This window comes from Macrotis lagotis, chromosome 1, assembly GCF_037893015.1.
Source record: "Macrotis lagotis isolate mMagLag1 chromosome 1, bilby.v1.9.chrom.fasta, whole genome shotgun sequence".
Taxonomy (NCBI): domain Eukaryota; kingdom Metazoa; phylum Chordata; class Mammalia; order Peramelemorphia; family Peramelidae; genus Macrotis; species Macrotis lagotis.
The window spans coordinates 128,115,561-128,129,997 of NC_133658.1; the positions used below are offsets into that span (position 1 = coordinate 128,115,561).

Sequence of the window (14,437 nt, forward strand, 5' to 3'; positions counted from 1 at the left end):
GACCAAATTTACAGAGGAAGTAAGTAAAACTAAAATTAAAAAATGGATCTTTCCACTAGACCGTTAGATCAGGGTTACTCCATCATGAGAAAATCAAATATTGATTTTGTATTTTATATTTTATTCCATTCTGTAATTGCCCAAGTTGTGTTTTTCTTTCTCTGACTTTAGTTCTGTCATGAGTGCAGAAGTTCAATTTTCTTTTCCTAGTTAAGTTTATAAGTTAAGCTTCCCTATAAATCATTTTAATTGTAAGAAAATTGTTAGAGGCAGCTAGGTGGCATAGTGGATAAAGCACTGGCCCTGGAGTCAGGAGTACCTGGGTTCAAATCCAGTCTCAAACACTTAATAATTATCTAGCTGTGTGGCCTTGGGCAAGCCACTTAACCCTGTTTTCCTTGCAAAAACCTAAAAAAAAAGTATTTCTGAAAGAAAATTGTTATTTTTGTACCACTAGATACCCTTGTACAATTAGAAGAAATTTGTTATCCTTGGAGGGTACTGGTGAATACCAGGGAGTCTGACCTGTTGTTATCTCTGCAGCATAGACTGTCCTTCAAGAAAGTCTTGTCTGTTATCCCTGTAACACTAGCTAGCCATATAGATGGACACCATCTATGCACTTTTTTTCTATAACAAGAAGATGGAGAGAGGAATTGTTATTAGCCCTGCATTCTGCATTTCCATTTAGCCATATTGTTGTTCATCATCTATGATACTTCAGACTTTGGTGATAGAGATACCAATGGATAACAGTAAAGCACTAATCTGGAAGGAAGAAAGGACTAGAGAGGAGATTATAAAAAATAATGAATAGCTTTTATCTTCTTAGTATTTTTTTTAAATGTGTTTTAGTTTACAAAGCCTTCTGAGCTGGATAGCCCAAGTATTTTTATCCCCATTTTTCATAAGAGGTAATTGAGTCTTAAAGAAGTTAATTGACTTGCTTAGAGACATGCAACTAGTAAGTGGCAGAATCAGAACTTCTTCTGATTCCCAGTCTTATGTTCCCAGCAGCCATTCAGAATTATTGCAGTTCAGAAAGACCTAAAATTTCTGTCCTTTTGAACTCCTGCTGAGCGATAGGCTATAATTTCCAGTAATTCCCCATCCTGGCCCCCAGTTCTATTAGTGACTTGAATGAAGATTTAAAAGGTTGGCTTATCAGGTTTACAGATGACATACAGTGGAGAAGGAATGCCAATTCTCCGGATGACCGAACCAAGATCCATAAATATCTTGACAGACTGGAACAATGAGTTGAATCATGCTGAATGAAAATGAATAGAGCTAAATACAAAATCCTTTGTTTGAGTTTCAAAAATCAACTATATAAGTGCAGGTTGGAGGAAAATGTAATTTCAAGGTAGTGTATATGATAAAGAGGGTAAGGATTTTAGGGCACTGAGTATGAAACTTTTGAAATTTGCAGAGAAAGGTACATGCTCCAAGATATGAAGGGATTTTTTAATTATATTCATATTTATAATATCTAGGAGAAATGAGGGAAGGGCCCACTGGACTGGCAATCTGGTGCAGGTCAGACTACATAAATTTGATTCAGTAAGCAAAAAATGTTTCTGCTATGTGCAAGGCTGTTTTCTAGGGTGTAGGGAAGGAGATTATGTGCACATTGATTAATAAATATAAGATAATTTCAGGAGGAAATAGAGGACATATTCAGTAGATCAGTTAATAAATATCTATTAAAACACCTACCCTGGGCTAAGTGCTAACATTTCAAATACAATATAAACAAAAGATGGCCCTTGTCCTCAAGGAGCTTTCAATTTTTTTTTTTTTTTTTAGTTTTTGCAAGGCAGTGGAGTTGTGACTTGCCCAAGATCACACAACTAGGTAATTATTAAGTGTCTGAGTTTGTATTTGAACTCAGGTCCTCTTGACTCCAGGGCCAGTATTCTATCCACCGCACCACCTAGCTGCCCCAAGGAGCATACAGCCTAATTGGGGAAGACAGCAACACACAAAAGGAAGATGGAAAAACAGGGTATGGGGCGTAATGGAGAAATCCATAGAAGTATAACTAGTGAGAAATGGAGGAAGAGTATGCTGAGCCCTACTTCCATGGAGGCACTGGAGCTAATGACTGAGGGTCTGATCAGAGGGGTGGAGGGTGCCAAGATGAGACATTACTACCAAGTCAGAATGAATCTTGCAGGATAAGGAGATTTTCCAGTGGGGGACAGGGGAGGGGGGAGTGGAGGCAGGGAAAAGTCACACTGGAGAAATCTGAAAGCAGCATTGCCAATGAAAAATGGGGGAACAATTAGAGGAATCACAGTGGGCTTTTTGTAGTCAGTTCTTGCAGAACTGAGTCTTGAAAGAAGCCAGAAATTCTCAAAAGTGAAGAAGAAATTTGGAGACATAGGAGAGGGGACACAAACTTTTATTTAACTACTTTGTTCACACACTGTGCTCTAAGGGCTTTCCAAATATTAATCTCATTTGATTCACACAACAATGCCAGGAGGTAAGTGGTATTACTATCTTCATTTTGGTTTTTACAGTTGAGGAAACTTGGCCAACCAAAGGTTAAGTGACTTGTCCAGGTTCACACTGATAAGTGTTTGAAGTGGAATTTGAACTCATTCTGTTTAACTATACCACTTAGTTACTAGAAGCAGTGTGATAGAATGGAAATTGTTGCTGGATTTGGAGTTAGATGGTTCTGGGTTCAAATTTCAATTCTGTCAATTAAGTAGCCTGGAGTGTATTACTTAATCTCTCTGTTCTTCAATTTCCTCATTTGTAAAATGAGGACCTGAGCTATGTGTCCTTTAAAACCCTTTTCAGCTCATCATCATTCTTTGATCTTTGATCCTCTTACCTGGAGAGCATCCTGATAGGAAAAAGATGCTTTGTAAAAGATAATACTAGAAGTACCTCCTATCAATGTGGTGTGACCCTGTACAATTCTCTGTTTGATAGCTCTTTATGCAGGCCATTTGTTCCCCATTTGGGGATACTGGAGACCCTAGAGTGGTTTGCCATTTCTTTCTCCAACTCATTTTACAGATGAGGAAACTGAGACAAGCAGGGTTAAGTGACTTGCCCAGGGTCACCCAGATAGTATGAGTCTGAGACCAGATTTGAACTCATCAGGAAGATGTGCCTTCATCTTTCTAGACAAAGTGATCTCTCACTGCATCATTTTCATGTGAGTTGTCTCTATGTGAGTTCATGCATGAGGGTTATTAAGCAGGAACTATTACTATTTAGTATTAAAAAAAAGAAACCCAGTGATGGCATTGTCAAATATTTGTAGGACTATCACATGGAAAGATTCCATTTGACTCAAGGAGAGAAGTAGCAGCAGCAATGAATGAGAATGGTGGGAAGGGAGATTTCACTTCAGTAAGAGTTAGACATATCTAGAAATTGAATAGCTGGCAAGTTCACTTATTCTGAAGGTCAAGGCTATCCAACTGCTTCTATATGATGTTGTGGGAAAGGCATAATTAAAATCTATAGATAATACTCAAACCTCATTTTAACCCCTGGGATGTGTTAGGGATAGGGGAAAGAACATTGAGTTGGAAATCTAGATTTGAAATATAGTTCTATCTTGAGATATTTTGGGATCCTGATTCTGTCAAGTGAGGAGTTAGTATTCCTTTTTTTTAGGTTTTTATATCATTCTAAATGCTGGTATGTCTGCATCCAAATCATTGATAAAAATGGTGAACAAGAATGACTCATTGATTCTGTGACCTTGGACAACTCACCCTTCTCTGGACTTCAATTTAGTTTTCTATAAAATGAAGTAATTGAACAGATGACCTCATAGGTCCTTTCTAGCTCAAATCTCTGATCCTGTGGATTCCCCTGACGTCAAAGCATTTTTCAAAATCATAGCTCAATTTGATGAACTTTGTCTTTTTTTTCCATGATTCATTTTTGGAGGAGGAGCCAATAAGCCCTGAATTGTCCAAAAGAGAATCAGTGGGAGTAACTAAAGCTCTGGATAATCCCCAAATGATTATCTAGTATCATGGAGACAGATTTTAGCTTAATATGAGGAAGAACTTTGGCAAGAGGAGTTGTCTAAAAATTGAGACTGCCCTATTTATCATTGAATGCGAGACTGAGAGCTGGAAGAGACCTCAGAAGCCTTCTAGTTTACCCCCTTGTTTGATGGCCACATATCTGTCACACTGTCAATAATGTTGGAGAGGGGACTTCTGCATAGGAGAGACAATTGGCCTGGCTGGTGTGTGAGGCTGATCCAACTCTGAGATTCTGTGACATATCTGTATATGTAGATGCAAAAAATATATGGCTGATATTTCCAGCAGAGAGATTACACAGAGAGAGGTGATCCTGACATGATGAAAATGAGAGTGCCCTTCCCTTAGCAGCCAGGTAGGATGAATCATTGAGGGGAGATGCCATTTTGCATGTTTGTTGTTTGGAGGCTTTGCTTCCTTGGCCTCTCTGTTGTAAGCAGCCCAGCTGCAGTCTCCCCATGATGCTGTTGCTTTGCATTGCAATGACTGGATGTGCCACCTACACTTTTCCATGACAGATGCTTGAGAAATGAATCCATAATCGTAGCCAATTCTCAATTATCTCCACCCGTGATGAGCAGAGACAATGGGGATAAACAAAACCCACAGATTCTTTTCAAACCTCATTTTAACATTGACTCCAACCACTTCCATCAGACATTTTCCCCCCTTGAGCTGGATCTGAATTTGGCCATTGTCATCATCTTCTATCCTGTTCATTTTTGGTAAAGAGGATAATGAGCCTTGAAATGTTCAGAAGGCAACCAATGGGAATAACTATGGGATACAGATAATTTAAAAATGAGAGAGTTCCTGGGGAAGCAAGAGTTCCAGCTGTGCCTCTGATGGCATTTCATTTCTGTAGGGCAAACAGCTGGTGGCAAACCCAAGGAGAATACATGTTGCTCCTTGTGATACACAGTGTCTTAGGTTCATAGATTTAGAGCTGGAAGAAGCCTTTGAGACCATCTTAACTGGAATGTAGAGGAAGAAACTAAGGTCTGGGAAAATTAATTGACTTGCCTAAAATAAGCCACCAAACTGAGATTCAAACCCAAGTCCTTCAAGCACAATCCTTTCCCCAAAAAAATCTATTATTTTTTTTTTTAGATTATCAGTGTCTTTCTAAATAGGAAGTTGGTTTTTTTTACATTTTGTTCATTGAGGAAAGCAATGCAATGGAATGAACATAGAACTGGTTGTCCTGGGATAACTTTTCAAAGGACTATATGCCAGTCATTTCCCTCTCTGAACCTCAAGGTTCCTTCTCAGTGAAGTGGGGTGGCTGGGCTAGCTGATCTTTCTGTTAGGGATCTCTTTCTGCTTGAAAATTTTTGTACCTCTAATTGTTGCCAACATCTCTCCTCTCTTCTCTGCTAGGAGGTCAAGTGGTGAACTTGATGAACCAGCGCTTACAGACAGGTTTCACAGAGAATGAAGTGCTACAGATATTCTGTGATACCTGTGAAGCAGTTGCCCGCCTCCATCAGTGCAAAACACCTATTATCCACCGGGATCTGAAGGTAATAGGCCAGTCATATTGCAAAGATATCCCATATCCTTTACTATGTTAGACAATAGAGGTGCATGACATGATGCCTCCTTCTTTTGTAGTTCAGAAGAGAAAATATACATATACACAGGGTTGGAATTATGATTAAAAAGCCTAGGATTTAATTCCAGTTCTGCTTCTTACCTTTGTGTAAAGGGATAGGGAAGGGGATGGGGAGGAGGAAGGGTTGAACTAGATAATCTCTGAAAGCCCAGCTAGCTCTAAATTGTTGTTCAGTCATTTTTCAGAGGTGTCTGACTCTTTGTGACCCATTTGGGATTCTCTTAGCAAAGACTGTAGAATGATTTGCCATTTCCTTCTCCAGTTCATTTTACACATGAGGAAACTGAGGCAAACAGGGTTAAGTGACTTGCCCAGGGTCATTCAGCTAGTAAGTGTCTGAGGCTGGGTTTGGACTCAGTGTCATCTACCTGCCCCTCACTCTTAATGCTGCAATCCATTTCTCAAGACCAGGAGTAGACAAACTACAGTTACTTGGTTTTATATTGACTGTGAATTAGGATTTGTTCTTACATTTTCAGATAAAGTTTTATTGTATTTAAAATTGTAAAAACAACCACCACCACCACCAAACATTCTTAGCTCAAAGACTACAAAAACAATGATGCAGATCATGGTTTGTTGACCCCTTGCTCAAGATTACTCTTTGTTTTTTAGCATTTTTATTAATGTCTTTTTTAAAATCATCATTGTTCCCTCTAGAGAGGGAACATTGTTCTCTCCCAGAGAATCATAACCTTTTATTATTTTTTTAAAAAAAGAAGAGGAAAAAAATTAACATAACTAATTAATGTATTGGAAAAGTCTGGAAATATGTGCAGCATACAATAATAGTGTACCTCTCACCTCTGCAAAGTTGTGAGATAGAAGTGTCTTCTCATATCTCTTCTTTTTATCCTTTCTAATTTTATATTGCTCTCACATCCTGTATTCTCACTCCAGTGAGATCTGTCTTCAGGCTTATCTTCCAGTCATTTTGTAAATATTTTAAGAACATCTGATATTAGTGAATGGAAGAGAAGAGAATATCCAAAGAGAAAATAGCCCTGACTCAAAAAAATAGCTATAGCTAGAGGTAAGGGCTTCCAGACTCAATACTTCAACTTCTATAAAGTGAACCACAAACCACTGACATCCTTGGATCAGGCAACCCATGTTATAGATGACTTCTTATTTCCTCTAAGGAATATGTCCTTGGGAATCCGGACATTCAAGAGGGTAATTAGCTTTTGTTTTTCTGGAACCAATTCCAAGCATAGTCATTGTAAACAAAATGCTTCCCATTTCAACCTCACCTGCTTGTTCCTCTTGGTCATTATTGACTCAGTGGCCATGATGTGCAACTGATCTTTTCACTGGGATATGCACAATCCAGTACTTGTCAAAATTTTTAACAAGAATAAATCTTCATGGTGGAGCAGCTAAGTGGTGCAGTGGATAGAGCACTGGCCCTGGAGTTAGGAGGGCCCGAGTTCAAATTTGGCCTCAGACACTTAATACTTACTTAGCTGTGTGACCTTGGGCAAGTCACTCAACTCCATTGCCTTATAAAAAACCAAAAAAGAAAAAAAAGACTCATCATAGGATTTTAAAACTGTGACACTTGAATTCCCCATACTTCAACATTTTCTCCCTATCAACCCCCTTAATTTGACAGGGGAATCAAAAAAAAGTTCAGGGAGAAGCTATATGGAAGTACTTGGCCCTCTGAGAGCTTTGCATTACTTCTAGTAATGGTCACAGGAATCAAAAACATTTCAGAACTGCTTTTTCTTTGGGAAATGCCCCAAAAGGCTTAGTTACAAACTGTAGAGAAAGCCATTGATGTAAAATCAAGCTTTGTCACTCTTCCTTTCTAAAGATGGGGCCATCCTTCATGGCTTAGTGACTCCTGTCCCCCAAGACCAGTCACATGTTCTAGTGCAAGGGTCACTGATTTATAGTGAGAGGATCTTTTTCAAATCATGGAAGCACCTTGAGCACATTGTATGACTTGGGCCAAGTCACTTTATCTCCACGGCCCCTTGTTTCTTCCTCTCTACAAGTAGGGGTTGAATGAGACAGACAGCCTCTGCTATTCCTTCTTGCTATAAAACTATAGTGTGGGGACAGTAATAACACCAATCTCTTAGGGTTATTGAGAGGATCCAATAAGAAAACTTATGAAGCCCTATGCTAACCTTAATAGTTATATAATTGCTAGCTATTATCATCATTATTCTGTAAAATTAAGATGAAGTACCTCAAATAGCAGAAAGTAGCATATAATCAAATACTAAATATGTAATAACAATTAAAAAGATATTTATAGAATGCTTTAAGGTTTTTAAAAGCATTTTCATCATTAAAAAGTCCAGCAAATAGAGAAGGAAACAGATGCTCAGGGAGGCAGCTAAAATGTCTGAGGCCACCCAAGAAATATTATCCAGTAAACTGAGTTTCTTGGACTCTAGAAGCCATGATCTTTCTCCTGAGTTACTTTACTTTTCAGTTACAGAGAGGCTCAGGCCAGGTTAATAGTCTCAAAGATTTAAAGCTTACAAAGACCTTTGAGGTCATCTTGTCTAATACTTCATTACATAGACAGGAAAGAGATGGGCAGCTTGCTGAAATTTGCATAGCCCCATACTCAAACCCATTTCCTTCACTTCAGATCCAGTATTGTTTCCCCTCTTCTGTACTGCCCTAGGTAGAAGTGGACAGCCAAGGCTTTATGCTATAGATGAAACCTTCCAGAAAAAATGGAATTTGCAGCCAGGTTATGCAGTGACAAGAGTGCTGGGGCCTGAGTTCAATCTGTTTACCTCAGTTCTTCATCTGTAAAATGAGTAGGAGAAAAAAAATGGCAAATCTTTTCCAAGAAAACCCCAAATGGGGTTATGAAGAATCAGACTTGACTGAAAATGACTTAACAACAAACAAAAATATAGGCCTTTAAGATTTACAAAGCTTGACATGTTAATTGATTTTCACAAAAACCTTGAAATGATTGAACAAGTATTTGGACGAATTTAATAAACAGATATTTCAGTATTTCAGGCACAGAAAACTGCTAAGAGAAGGGTAAAGATACTAAATATTAGGGTTGGGGGGGGTGTTGAAATATGTCCCTAATTGAAGCAGAGATTTTGTCATAGGTGAAATAGTGGGAGAGAAGTTTTGACAGGGTGGAGCCAAGATGTAGAGAGAACTTTCATTACCAGGTAGAGACGTGGTAGACTGGAGAATCTTGAATGGTAGGCAGAGGAATCTGGCTTTTAGTCCGAGGACAGTGAGGTGCTTTCAAGAGTTCTGAGCAAGCACTGGTGGTGTTTCAAGAATAACATACTCTGGGCAGAAGCCCTAGGTTTGCCTCCAGGTTCTAGCACTCATTAGCTCTGAGACAATGGGTCTGCTGCTTAAAAATTGCAAAACTCAGTCTGTCAATATAGATAATAACTTTTTCACCCCATCCTCACAGCATTGATAGTAAGGATGCAGTTTTGGTGAGAGGCTTGTGAGTTATCTTTTTAAGCTTGTAGGTTTTTTTGAGGGAGTAGAGACTGAGTTTTAGCCTTGTTTCACCTTTATTTCCAGCAGCCAACCCAGTGCCTTTCATATGGAAGCACTTAATAATTTTTTGTTCATTTGGATTGGATTGGGGAAATGACATTTTGGAGGCAAATAAGGCACAGGCATTAAAACGCAGAACATCAAATATAGCCAAGATTCAGTGGTAGACTTGCTGAATGAAGTGTCTCAGCTGCTTCATCTGGAGGGCTGTTGATACGCATTTATATTAGTATCTCCCCATGACCCTTCTTCCCCACCCCACCCCCACCCAAGAGAGAAGCTTTTCTTTGAGCTTAGATGAGGAAAGCTGTCTTCCCAGGGGGCTGTCTGTCTGCATCACAGGCTTACTTAATCTGCAGAGAGGGCTTTAAATCCTTATTATTCTCTGCCTGCAGGTTGCAGGAGAGGGAGGCTGTGGGTGGGAGAGGATAGATAGGAGAGAAATGTGCCTCATTTTCCCTTTGCTTAAATCTTAGTTTGAGAATAAGTGCCTTTCATCAGCAGGACACTGGCATAAGCCTCCTCTAGGACGACATCTATATTGCAAATTTAGAATCGTCATTGTCATCATAATATGTCATATTACTTTTAACACTTTTGTAGCTTTTCAGAGTGCATTCTTCAACATATCTTTGTGAATATAGCAAGTTGACAGTATTAACCATGTTTTACAAGTGAGAAAACTGAGGCTCAGGTGACTGAGTTCATAAAGTATATTCAGCAGGGACCCAAACCCTCAGCTTCTGACACAGGTCTCTGTTTTTCCCATTCTGCCATGCTGTTTCTCCAGTTGAAAGGCACCTTAAAGAGATCATTTGTCTGAATACTTACTTCCCCTCAGCTCTTGCTTTTTACAGATGAGGAAAGTGAGAAATAATTGATCTGGCATCACACAGCTCCTGCTGGCCAAAACTAGCACTAAGGTCCAGGGCTACTCATTTCCTAGTTCAGTGATCAATTTCCTGACTTGTTATTGCAGTAATATTTGTACAATCTCACTTATATCACATTTTTTAATAGTTAGACTTTTCCACATTATTGAAACTTAACTTTCAAATAACAAAAATTTTGTATTAAGAGCCCACTGGAGATTGTTTAAATGTTTCCTATTGTGTGCTGAACTGTAAATTTTTATACGCCAGGGAATATTGAACTTTATAGGACCATTTGTCATTAAATAGCCCAATACTTATTTGCTTTATTAGTTTTCATATCTATTTTGTATTTTTTCTATGGACTCATACTGTTAGGATATCAGCTTTCTTATCTTACTGTCCTCAGTGTAATTAACTAAGACTTCTTCTAACCTTTTCAGTTCACAGAATAACAAATTGAATTTTAGAGCTGAAAAGGAGGGATTTCAAAGGTCATATATGTCAGTTGATACTCAGATCATGAGTCCTATTTAACACATCACCTTCAAGTGGTCATTACACTTCCACCTTAGGACTTGCTACTAGTAATTGGGAACTTCTCTCTTTGCTCTATCTCTCTTGCCTTCTTGGACAGCTCCAGGTTTTAGAAAGTTTTAACTTCAACTGAAATTTGAATAAACCTGAAATTTGATTTAAAAAAACATCCTTTTACACTCATACATTTTCTGATTGATTTTAATTCCACTTTTTTTTTAAGGTTTTTGTAAGGCAAATGGGGTTAAGTGGCTTGCCCAAGGCCACACAGCTAGATAATTATTTTAGTGTCTGAGACCAGATTTGAACCCAGGTACTCCTGACTCCAGGGCTGGTGCTTTATCCACTGCGCCACCTAGCCACCCCTAATTCCACTTCTTTTGGTCAAGTTATCATTGGCAATATGCTTCAGCCTACTGATGCCCATCATGCATCTCTGTGTTGCCCTTTAAATCACCCATAATTTTGATTTTTTTTTGAAACATGATGCATGATCTATAGCTTTGAAGAACTGCTGGAAGAATATTGATATCAAAAAGATGGGTTTTCTGTTTGAAGCTGAAGCTTGAGTTTGTTGTATAATTTTGAACATGAAAGCCCTTTAAACAATTGGATAGCTATCATATCTCCCTTTGGTCATGTCTGACCCAGGTTCTCAATAATCATTATATGACCTGATTTTCCAAGCTCCTCATCATTCTGGTTGCTCTCTCTGTATATGCCCCAAATTTTTAATGTTCTTTTTAAAAGGTGATGCTTATAACTGGATGGGTGTTCCAGGTGGGATCTGACTGAAGCAGAGGATTGGAATATAAGATTCCACTGAATTTTTTGATGGTCACATCAAGTGTTGACTTAGGTTTGCAGTTTCCCAGCCTTTTTCACATGAGATGTTGGTTAATCATATCTTGTGCAGCTGATTTTTTTTAATCCAAATGCTATTTGGGTTTGCATTTCACTTTCTTAGTAGCAACTTACTCTTCCTGCCTGTTTAAATTTTTTTCAGTATTGATACTGACATTTAATGTAATTTTCCTTTCTGTTTTGAGTCTTCTTAAAATTTGATAAGTAGGTTGATTATGCCCTCATGTGGACCATTGATAAAACATATTGCATAATGGACTGAGCCCTACACTGAGGCCTTTCACTAATGGTAGAGTGCTGAGTCAGTCAGGAGGACCTGAGTTCAAATTCATCTCAGACATTAGCTGTGTGCCCTTGGGCATATCAGTTAACCCTGATTGCCTCCCATCTAAAGTCTTCTCCGGTTGTCCTGACTCATATATGGTCACTGGACCCAGATTACTCCAGAGGAGAAAGTGGGGGTGGGTGACTTAGCACAGTTCCCACTCACTCATAGTATCACCTCCCTGATATGGTCTTCTTCGGGAATAAAGGACAAACATCATCATCATTCACCACTCTTTGGGTCTGGTCATTCAGTTCCATATCTGCTTAACTGTACCTTTGTTATCTTCATTATGTTGTCAGATGTTGTCAGATGCCATCCTGAAGTCTTGTTCTGTACTATGTGTAGCATTTTGAGAATCCTAATGATCCCTTATCTAATAATAGGTAACCCCATTAATTAGTGTCTAATTAATAACCTAATTGATTAAGAAAATAAGGTTAGTTTGGCATCAGTTAGTTAATCAGTAATCATTTCTTTAGCATCTACAGGGCAGCTAGGTGGTTTAGTGGATAGAGTGCTGGGCTTGAAGTGAGGAAGACTCATGAATTAAAATATGGCCTCAAATACATACTAATCGTGAGACCCTGGCAAATCACTTTACCCAATTTGCCTCCATTTTTTCATCTGTAAAATGGACTGGAGAAAGAAATAAAACCACTTCAGTATCTTGGCCAAAAAAAACCCAAAGGTTCTGAAGAGTTAGACACAACTGAAAACCAACCAAAAAATGTGATATCATAATTAATCCAAAGCAAGAGGGGCCTTCCTTTAGACCTTAACATTGTGGTGTACCAGAGCAGCATACAAACTATCCTATTATCTCCTGGTCCTGTTATTTGACAAGCCACATCCGTTAACACTCATACATTTTCTGATTTTTTTTTATTCCACTCTGGTCAAGTTATCATTGGCAATATGATTCAGTTTATTTATGCCCATCATGCATCTCTGTGTTGCCCTTTGACTCAAACATAATTTTGAATTTTTTTTGATACAAGATGGTATGAGTCATAGCTTTGGAGAATTGCTGGAAGAATATTGATATCAAAAAATGAGTTTTTGTTTGAAGTTGAAGCTTCAGTTTGTTGTATAATTTTGAGTTCTGTATAATTTTCAAAATGCAGCATTTTCCTCATACTCAGTTCTGCACCCCTTTCTTTGTCCATTGACTGTTCTGGTCCTCAATATAAGCAGTGATGGACTAATTCAATCACTTACTCATTACAAAATAGTAACAACCATTTAAGAGCACTTAGATCCCAACCCTGCTTTACCTTTGTCAGTGAGTTATGAGTCACCTCAGCCTTTGAACTCATCACCTGCTAACCAGCTACCCTCGGGTAATGAACCACTTCCAAGTTAGCTAGGTTGAACCTCCTGCAACAAGCAGAGAGTTCACCAACAGATGCATGCTGAGAATTTCTTCAATTTGGTAGAACTTGCTAATGCTTTGCATCCCCATGGCAGCACCTTAACCCCACTATCACTTCAATGCCATAATGAGGCATTAGTGAAGGACAATAGAGAAGGCAGGTGCTCATTACCATCCTGAAAATGTGCAGATGATCTCTGGAAACAGATTACATCCTTTGCAAGACCATACCTAAAAGCCCCAGGGCTGAATCTCTAAGATCCATGAAACCAGGGTAATAAGGAAGGAATTAGGATGCACTTTATCCTGAATTTACCTTGGACAAATACTTTCAACAGTAAGTATTTATCTTGGTAGCTGTTATGGCAACATTGTATTCAAGGCAATATGTGATCAATTACTAAATGAATTCTATAGGAGTTCATGGGAGGAGAAGAAAAATCATTATCAGAGAAGCTTTCATAGAGAAGATGGACCTTAGAGAATATTTGGGATTTGGACAGACAGAAGAGGATGGGGAGGCAAGGGAAGAAAATAGGATTAATTAGGAAATGTTGAAGGGACCATAAGGAAACAAGTTGACTACTCTTTGACATCTTGGTTCTTTAGTTTACCAGTGACAAAAATTAATAATTAATATTTCCAGACCCTTTTTGGGACAGAAGGCCTAAAATATTTCTAGTCATTATTGTTACCAGTTATTTCTGTTGAACTCCTGGCAAACATTAAGATTTTGAACTCATGGAATTGAAAGAAGTCATTCTGTTCTATTTCTCAACTCTGTTTCCCTAAAGATAGTTCCCTGCTCTATTTTCTTTTTTTTGTTTGTTTGTTTGTTTTTAGATTTTTCAAGGCAATGAGGTTAAGTGGCTTGCCCAAGGCCACACGGCTAGGTAATTATTAAGTGTCTGAGGTCGGATTTGAACCCAGGTACTCCTGACTCTAAGGCCGGTGCTTTATCCACTGCGCCACCTAGCCGCCCCTACCCTGCTCCATTTTCATCAACATCTAAAACATACCAAAAGTATGTATGTAATCATGTTGTGACTTCTCTAGATCTAGGAGGTAGACCAGCCCTAAATATCAATTGGCTACTTCATGTTGTTGTATTTGATTGAGTGGATGGCTTGCTATGACTCTGCCTTTGACCTTGTCCTGTTTCATATTGTTTTCAGTGACTTGGATAGAATTGTAAATAGTAACCATTACATTTGAGGATTATATGAAAAAGACAGAAAGGTTTTAGTGGGCTGTTAACTTATTATGAATCAGTGGTGTGAGATCAAAAGCTTAATGAGGTATTAGACATTT

The 14,437-nt window shown here is 38.5% G+C and overlaps 1 protein-coding gene across 14 annotated transcripts in view; it reads left to right on the forward strand.

The window, feature by feature from the left end:
- Positions 1 to 14,437, forward strand: part of AAK1 (AP2 associated kinase 1) — a 322,133-nt gene that overhangs the window by 168,672 nt on the left and 139,024 nt on the right. For all 14 annotated transcript variants that reach the window (XM_074207796.1, XM_074207788.1, XM_074207856.1 and 11 more), the window contains one exon: positions 5,409 to 5,551. In XM_074207796.1, coding sequence (XP_074063897.1) covers positions 5,409 to 5,551 — 143 coding nt within the window. The remainder of the gene's footprint in view (positions 1 to 5,408; positions 5,552 to 14,437) is intronic.